Source organism: Octodon degus, unplaced genomic scaffold (genome assembly GCF_000260255.1).
Source record: "Octodon degus isolate 3935 unplaced genomic scaffold, OctDeg1.0 scaffold00131, whole genome shotgun sequence".
Taxonomy (NCBI): Eukaryota; Metazoa; Chordata; class Mammalia; order Rodentia; family Octodontidae; genus Octodon; species Octodon degus.
Genome location: NW_004524707.1, coordinates 7,369,212 through 7,378,368, shown reverse-complemented (window position 1 = coordinate 7,378,368; position 9,157 = coordinate 7,369,212). Strand labels below are relative to the sequence as shown.

General features: G+C 48.3%; 1 protein-coding gene across 2 annotated transcripts in view; it reads left to right on the top strand.

Moving 5' to 3' along the window:
- The first annotated feature begins 2,630 nt into the window (after nt 1-2,630).
- Nucleotides 2,631-9,157, top strand: part of Stum (stum, mechanosensory transduction mediator homolog) — a 56,699-nt gene continuing 50,172 nt past the window's right edge. For both annotated transcript variants that reach the window (XM_023701239.1, XM_004641171.2), the window contains exon 1: nt 2,631-2,935. In XM_023701239.1, the coding sequence (XP_023557007.1) occupies nt 2,752-2,935 (184 nt within the window). In that variant the 5' untranslated portion in view covers nt 2,631-2,751. The remainder of the gene's footprint in view (nt 2,936-9,157) is intronic.

Here is a 9,157-nt window from a genome sequence, read left to right as displayed (position 1 = left end):
TTCAGTTGGACTAAATGCCCAACTCTGGTTTAGACGATGACCAAGACTGGCCTCTTAATCCTTGAGTGTCCTCTTCTGGGTATCTCAGACTCACCATTTCTTCTTTGTTAACCATGTCTAGTTTTCTTTTGGAAAGTAACCTATGCCCATTCTCCACCATAGTAGGTCAGGAAATGCTTTCTTTCTACCTCAACATCGAACCCACTTGAGAGAGTTACTTAGTTCAGTCCCTCCAGCCTGTCTTCCTCACTGCTGACTGCATATCTTCCCAGTCAAGTCTCCCATGGTGACTGGGGTCCTCCTTCTTTGATGTTTCTCTGTTAAGAGGTGGGCTATTCTCTAAATCTGGGCAGGCTTATGAATGCTTTGGCCAGTTGCGCTCTGCCAGAGGGACTCTGTAAGACCTTGAAAGTGAAGGTAGCAAGGTCCACACAACTCCCCCTGGTCCTGCAATGCTCATGCTAGGAGGCCTCCTCTCAGGAAGTCCAGTCCAGGAGAACCCAGCCATCATTTTGTGAAAAGCCCAAGTCATTTGAATCTCCCCAGCTGAAGCTCTGGACACAATCAAAAGTGAGCTGTCTCGGCAGCTCTAATCTCTTTGCCTTGGGAAACTGAGGCAATAAATTGAATGGTTGTATTAGAGCTAACTTTGAGAATAATCCATTGCATAATAATAGTAGTAGATCACTTATGCAATACCTGGGTGAAAATGTTTCAGGGATTTCCCATCACTACCAGGATGGAGTACAAATTTGACTCTCAATACCAGACACCTGCTGCCCTCACCAAGTCCAGCTCTTGCCCCTATCCACCCAGCCCTAATCCCAGTCATTCCATAGTTCTAGGAATAGTTCCTACTTTCTAGGTTACCATCTTTTGTACGTGTAGAGGTTTTCTGCTGGATGTCAGGAAAAGAACCAAATATTTACCAAATCACCTGGAAATAGGAAAATGCACATCTATTTCCTTCATTAAAATCCCATTTCCCCAGGAATAATACCAATTGAGCGGCCCTGACATAGTCTAGGAAACCTGCATTCAAAGAATATATTCAAAGAATATGGGTTATTTTCTAAGCCTGTGAATGAAATGTAAATGTTATGTGCATGGAACCCGGAGCCAAATTACCTGTTATCAAATTCAAGCTCTATCACTTTGCAATGAGTGAGTTTGTGCAGGTTACTTAACCTCTTTAGGCTTCATTTTTTTCCATCTGCAAAATGGTGTGATAAATAATACTTCATAGAGTTAAAGGAAGGACTACATGAGTATGTACAGTATTTAGAATGGTCCCTGGTAAAGAATGCTTGGGTAGGTAAGCATTTGTTTACAGTGAAATAACTGCAAGTACTTTGACCACTGTTCACATTTCACTGGTGTTATTTTCTGTGGGAGCCCTCCCTAGAGTCTCCCTCACACTAGCTGGTTTCCCAGAGAGGCCCATCCCTCAGCTCACCGGGTGGCTCTGTCTCTGCAGTCCAATCCCTGGAGCTTCACCCTTCCATTCATCTGCTGGACTTCCAAAGGCAAGGCTAAGTTTTATCCATTTTTCTCCTCCCAGCACCTGAGTCATAATAGGCCTTCATTAAATGTGTGTTAAATGAAATCCTGTGCTTATAAGCCATACCGGTCATAGTGGCTGAACAGAACCCAAGACTTAGGCCATTTCTTCTGACTCTTAGACCTAAGCTACTTATAGGTGAGTGTGTGTGTCCACTCATGCCTGGCCATTCACTTTTAAAATTACTTTATCAGGTACTCATAGAATAATCTATGTTCTTTCAGTTCCCTTCTGACTCCCCCCTCCACTGTTTTAGTGCTGATCAATTATTATTCCTGGAGAAAGAATTACTGGGAAGGAAGTAGATCTACATCCTTCCAATTAGCTAGAGGGTTTACTGAGTATCTGGAGAACCCCGAAGACTTGCCGCCTCCTTCACGTACGAGGTCGTTTTTTTGATCCATTTGTTATTTTTCCAAGTGAAGAGATGAAGGCAGAGCCCCCAGTAAACAAGCTGAATTCAACCTGAGTTTCAGGTTGGGGCTCTCTCTACCCCTCCTACTTCCCTGCCAGCATCAGCTGGCGCTGTCCTTGCTGTCCTCACGAAGCACAGTTCGGAGGGTGGCTCCCCAAGCCCCTTAGGTGCAGCGGGCCTTCCCCGCCCATGGAGCGTGTGATATTCGTGTGTGTGTGTGCGTGTGCGTGCGTGCACGTGTGCGTGTTGTGGAGGAGACCTGGCCCGATATTTGAAATGCTATCTCCTGCTTGCAACTCTATTATCGATTCCAGAATTGCTTTTACTCCGTCAAATGACACACAACCACTTAAATCAGAGTGAAGCGAAGACTCACGCTGTCCCCTGTTCCCGCCTGTCCCCTGTTCCCATCTCCTTAGCGGGACTGAGCCTGCTTTTCCGACGGCTCCGGGCGTCGCCCTCTACGGCCTCTCCTCTCTCCTCCCCTCTCCCTGCTGTCGTACCGTGCGCGGGCGACGGTTTTGGGGAGGGGGGGCTGGGCAGGGGGCGTGGAAGGCCTGGCGGGGAGGGGCGCTGAAGCGCTGTCACCGCGTGTCACGCTGCCCTCCCCGCCCTCCTCCGGGTGTGGAGCGCGGCAGAGGCCGGCGAGTGGGAACGCGGGCGGCCTGGCTTCTCTGCGAGCCGCGCCGCACCGGAGCGGGAGGCGCAGCCGGAGCCGGAGCCGGAGCCTGAGCCGCGCTGTAGCCAGCTCCGTGCGCTCGCGGAGCGCCGCGCCATGGAGCCCTCGCACAAGGACGCCGAGACTGCGGCTGCCGCCGACCCCCGTGGGGCGGCCTCGTCCAGCGGGGTGGTGGTGCAGGTCCGCGAGAAGAAGGGGCCCTTGCGCGCCGCCATCCCCTACATGCCCTTCCCTGTGGCCGTCCTCTGCCTCTTCCTCAACACTTTCGTGCCCGGACTGGGTAAGCACCGGGTGGGTCGCGCCCCCGGCCCTGTGGGGTGGCAGGGACGAGGGCTGGGCGCCAGCGCGACCCTAGGACCCGGCGCCCGCCGCCCGGCAGGTGGCAGAGAGAGGAGCGGCGCCCAGAGAGTTGCGTGGGGGCAGCGGCCGCGGCTGGACGACCAGTCCGGAGCGGCCCGAAACTTCGGGATGACCGTCGGGCCAGCGGGTGGCGCCCGGACGGCTCCAGCTGCAGTCGCCCGCTCCAGCCCAAGCGCCCCAAATCCGCCCCTCCTTCCCGTCCGCGCGCCTGCCTACGCGAGTCGTCTCTCGGGGAGCGCGGAGCCTTCGGGACCCGGGTCTGGGCGCCCTAGGTGCTCACTTCTGAGTGGCCGCGGGGTCAACTAGCCGCGGAAGGGGAGAGCCAGCTCGGCAGCGCGAGGTGCAGGCGGTGAGGGTGAGGGCTCTGTAGCTGGGCTCCTGGCTGCTTCCAGGGGACCCCTGGGACTTTGAGGGCCCGGGTCGATGTCACTGGTGCCCAGGATGTCCTGGGACCCCACTGCCCTGGCTGGAGGTGCCGGAGAGAAAGCAGAGAGCCTGCTGGGCCATTGTCAGGCACTCTCATGTCTGCTGCCCGGAAGTATCAGTGCACCCAATTTTAAGGAGTCCCATCACAGTGGCAGAGCTGAAGGGTAAGTAGAGGGGGAACAGGACGGCTCCCTGCTCTTCCTTCTCTGCCAGCGCCCTACCCCACCTCCAGCCCAACTGCTTCCTACGGGCTGCTCTTTTGGGCGCAGGGGTGCCCCCCATTCCGCCTGCGGAGAAAGCTGCAGAGGCGGGCACCCCTGGACCTCTCCAGAGAGCCCGCTCTGAGGGAGCACTGCACAGAGTTCTCAAGAGCAGAGGTCAGCTGCAAGTGCTTTTCTGGTCTCCTTGGCCTTTCTCACGGCCTTCTGAGACTGGAAGGGCCTATGGTGTGCTGAGGTCGCCAAACCCATGGCTGCCCACCAGGAGCCGTGGGCTTCCCAGGCTTTTACTCATCTTTCTGCCCAAGGGGCTGCTGTGGTTGGGGGATCTTGTCTGAGCAGAAAGTTAATCAGCCTTTAGTTGGATTTTTCCTTTATAGATGCTTGCAGCAATCCACAGGCCCACACCCCACTGAAGTGAGCTGATGCTAATCTAATTGTGTCAGAAATTTCCACCACTGGAGTAGACTGCCTTTCCATCTCTGCATAGGATGTGAACCTCAAGCTAGGATTCACCTTTAGTTTACTGGGTTTTTTTTTAAGCGGTGAGATGCCATCCTGTAGGCTTTTGAGGAAACAAATGCTTGGCTGCCCTGTGGCAAGGGCTATGCCAAGCGTCTTCTGGGGAGGGAGTCAGCTCTGTAGACCAGTCCCAGAGACAGCACTGTCTACCTTCTGCCTGTACCTGCTCCTGGGCCACACTGACCCTCAGCCTGCAGCAACGACAGCATCCCCTGGCTCATCCTGATGCCTGTTCTCAAGGAGCTAGCTTCCTCCTTGCAGTTCCCTTTGTGAAAGCAGAGTCTCATGGGATTTTTATTTTTTTAAAAAGACAAAACTTTCTAAGAAACCAGGAGAATATAAAGGGGAAATAAGCAAACTGCAAAAGCAATAAAACAGGTGAGCTGTGGGTGTAGAGACTTCTGAATTTTCAGTAACTTAACCTAGGCCTTATTTTATTTTATTTTTTTGCTGTTTTGCATTGGTTGCTACTATGCAGTTTTCTGCTTGTATAGGTCTGGTTCCTATCCACACAGAGCATGGACTACTTGACCTTAGATGGTATCTCTCACCTTTTAGTCAGAGACCCCATCCCCTGGATTTCAAGGAGGATACAATATGACTGGCTTCAGGATGTTTTCCTGAGCTGCTGGTCTGTTTTGTCCTTGCTGGACCCTGGTCCCACCTCTGGGTGCAGTTACTGTAGCTGTGGGTGTAGCTTCTGAGTAATGCTGATCTCTCTACTCCCCTCTTCCCCACTGTGGAACTCTGGGCAGACCATGAAGACTGTGGATTTTTTTTTTTTTTTTTTTGGTGTTTGCCTATGGTTGTTTGGTGCTACTACATCCCTACCTTTCCCCAGAGCGGCCCTTGGAAGTCCTCCCCTTGGTACAGACCCCATTCTCTGAAGCCCCAGAACAGCTGCATATTCATGCTGGCTCTGCCCTTTGATAAAATGCTGCTTCTTCACATCCATTCACTCATTCATCCACCACATGCCAGGCACTGGGAATGTGAGGGTGAATAAATCAGTCAAGAGGCAATAGACTGTTGAGGAAAATCAATACAAACTTTGAATTCACCAAGTGCTACGAGGGTGGCAGGAACAGTCCATGTTTTAGCAGCGATTAATTTTTCCTGGAGGATACAAGGGGCGTCCCGAACACGCCTCCCAGAGGGAAGTGTGGTTGGTTAGTTCCTGCTGAGAAAACCCATCATGCAGCCCCCAATACTTGCCAGCATTTGCCAGCACTACACACCCACTCTCTGGAAACTGCTCAGAACCCTGATCTGAACATTTCTTCTCTTTCCTCTGGAAACTTTCCTTCTGTGCAAGTCCTTTCCTTATTTGCAGATTGGATTAGAGAATAAGCATTGGGCTGTATGAAGGCTCATTTTTCCCCCTCTGATGTAGGTGTCTCAGGTCTCTCCAGCCTGGGGAAGATGCCCTGTCATTAAAATTCCCCCACTTTTTCTCCATGTGAGCAGCAGTGCTGTCAGAATAATGCTCAAGGTCTAAGAGAAACGTTTCCTCTCCTGTGGGTGCTGGAGAAGAAGAGGTGATTCATGTCACTCTGATTCTCATTGGAACATGGAGGAACGTTTTCCTAAAGTAGACCATGGTAAGGAGAGTCATTCCAGCCTATTCAGAAAAACTTTACTGATAAAGACCACTACTAATTTGGGGATAGAGTTCAGTGGCACAGTGCTTGCCTGGCAAGCTCTAGGTCTAAAGTTTGATTCATTGTGCGAAAAAAAAAAAACAAAAAACAAAAGAAAATATACATCACTACCAGTATCACCATGTTCCAACAGGAAGGGACTTTATGAGCATATGCCATTATTCATGTATATAACCAAAGTTCATTGTTATGTCCCAAGATGGTCAGAAAGTTTGTCTATTGGTGAAGATATAATTGTGCTTCCATAATTAAAATTAACATCTGCCATGATTTGGCAAAACAAAAATGTGGATGAATCAGAAAGTGACAGGCAAAATTGGAGAGAGAAGGGCTCCCACTGATTGTTAACCACTCTATCAGACTAACGCTGGCCATTAATCTACTGCTGAAACCCACATAAACATTTAATCTATCCCTAATCTGCAGCCTGCTCTTTGTCATCACTAAAACTTTTCCTTCCCAAGTAAGAGAGCTCCACAGCCTGGTTTAGTTTCTCTCTTTCCTTTAGGCCTAAGGCTCAAACTGATGGTTTGAGCCCTAGCATGTGACATCTTTTGTATTAGTGACTTTATGTTACTGTTTTGAGAATTTATTGTCTATACAAATAGATTGTAAATTCCTTGAGAGTAGCAATTATTTTAAGTTTCTCTGTGAAATAGTATATTATAAATGAATACATACTGGTAGAATTTTACTCCCAGAGTAGACAATAGAGGTCATCTGGCCTAAGCATGCAAGGGCCAAGGACCAACCTTTTTAAGAAAGATACTTGAAGATGCATTTCAGCATAGCAAGGGAGTAAGCAGGAAAGAAGATATGATATCCAAAAAACAATGGATCTTCCTTCAGGCAGCCATGAAAAGCAACCCCAGGATGAAGTTGTTCCACAGGCCTGAAAGGCAGTCAGTCTTCATTACAGTAGGACTGCTCCAGGAAAGCAGTTTCTGAGGATAACATGAGACGTGAGACAGGGAAGTATTATTGGAATAAGGCAAAAAGTTAAGGTTGTAATCAAAGAAAGAAAGCAAGAAAAACAGAAGGCAGTTAGTAAGTGTAAGAAAGACAAAAAGTCATGCCGGGGATATAGCTCAATGGCACAAGCACCTGACTGCCAAGCACAAGGTTCTGAGTTTGATTCCTGGTAATCAATCAATCAATCAATCAATCAATCAATCATGCAAAAGCATTAAGATCTAAAAGTGAAGCAGCCTGCTCAGTTAGATCAAGTCATCAGGGATGAAGTGGGAGGGCAGGAGGAGAAGGAAATGGAGAGAAAGAGAAAGAAGAGGAAGAAGACAAGGAAGAAGAAGCCAAACAATAATGAATGAGAAAGAATTGAGAGGCTGTTAGGGATATGACATATACGCCTTATGCTTCTCTTATCAACAAGGAAAAAGCAAGATAATCAGAAACTTCAGGAAAGCCCAACATTTTTTTTTCATGAAAGGCATAGTCATGCAGTGATCCAAAGCATGGCCCAGTTTTGAGCTGTGGATTTATATGGTGGAATGCAAGCCAGATTCTTAAACACATGGCATCTCTGTCCTAGGAACAGTGGTGTGGGCTCCCTGTCTCTGTGGGAAACTGTGTGCTTAGTCACAATAATAGAAATGATTGCTGCTAGGTGTTTTTTAACTTTTGAAAATCAACAACAAAACCCTGAAAACTCCTTGAGAAAAGCTGTAAAAGAGCTTGTGAAAGCTTTGTGCATTGGCAATATAAAATGAAAAACACAGCTTGTAGAAGTTGGAGAATAGAAAGGAAGTGAAACCATGAGAGATTAAATTATTGTTCTCAGTCATGCAGCATCTTCCTTGAAAGAAAATTGTATTCTTGCCTGATACTGTGCCTGGCCTTGCCCTGTTGGGGAGATTACTACTTCTCTTCCCTGTTGATATTGGGCTTAGCATATGACTTGCTTTGGCCAAATGAATATGAGTCTAAGTGACACAGGCCATGCCAAACAGACACTATAAGAGGCCCTGTGACATTCTGCCACTGTTTTTTAAGTTTATTTTTTATTTATTGTGTGTGTGTGTGTGTGTGTGTGGCCAGCTCAGCCCACCAGGGGGCGGGACTGGCTGGCATGTGGTGCTGGGGGTTTGAACTGTGGTCCCTGTGCTTTGCTAAAGCTTGTTCTAAGTAGGTGCTTTAGACCACTGAGCCATCTCACCAGCCCACGTTCTGCCACTGTTGTTCTCTCTCATGAGAATAGTAGGTGTCTGACTGCTCAGGAACAGGGTATTTCATATGTAAAGGAGAGTAATATTGTGTTATTGTCCCATCATATCTCCCAAATCTGAGTGACACATAGAGGGCAGGGTAGAGGTGTGAACACCTTCATCACATAAGGTGAGAAATCAAGAGATGCTGTCTACAGCTGATAGATTAAGAAATAGACAATCATGGTGACCAATAGATAAACTGCAAAGGTGGAATGTTGGGGCAGTGGGACACAGTGTCACAGTTCTAGGTTAACACTGGAACAAAAGTACATGGGAGATGAGGAGGAGATGTAGGCAAGCTGAAGCTTATGTATCATAGCAGAGAATCAACAAATGATATCTCAAGTTGATAAAACATGAATGAGCAATGTGAGCACACTCTTTGGAGATTAGAAAAACTGCAGAATTCTCACCCTCCTGGCATCATCCATTTTGCTCTGTCTACTGGCTCACTTCCACATACACATGCTGAAATTGTCTCCCATCTTTTAAAAATGGCATATTTTGCCAGCCATGGCAGTGAATGCCTGTAATCCCAGTACTCTGAAGGCTGAGTCAGGCAGCTCTTTCCAATCACGAATTCAAGGCCAGGCCAGGCAATGTAGCAAGATCCTATCAAAAAGAAGGAAGAAAAGAAGCAAACTTTTCTTAACCATGTATCACACTCCTTCAGCCATCAGCATTTTCTTCACTCCCTTTTATAGCAATCCTCCTTGAGATTTGTCTGTATTTGTTTCCTCCAACCCCCCCTTTCTTGTGAACTTGTTCTGATCATGTTCCTGCCACCATAACTCACCTGTCACCAGCTTGTCAGGACCACTGGTCACTCTCAGGTTGCTAAGTTCAATTCTCTGTGTTCCTCTGCTTGGCACTCTTGGGAACATGGGACTCGGCTGTTCACTTCCTTCTCCTTAAAACATGTTCTTCACTTGGTTTCTGGTCCCTTGTACTTCCTTGCCCATTCACTGCTTTCTTTGCTTGTCTAGGCAGTGCCTGAACATGGAAGCTCCTCAGGGCCATCGGTCTTCTTGACTTTGACCACCCCTTCCTCTATACCTGCTCCCTTACACTGCAACCCATGATGATAACT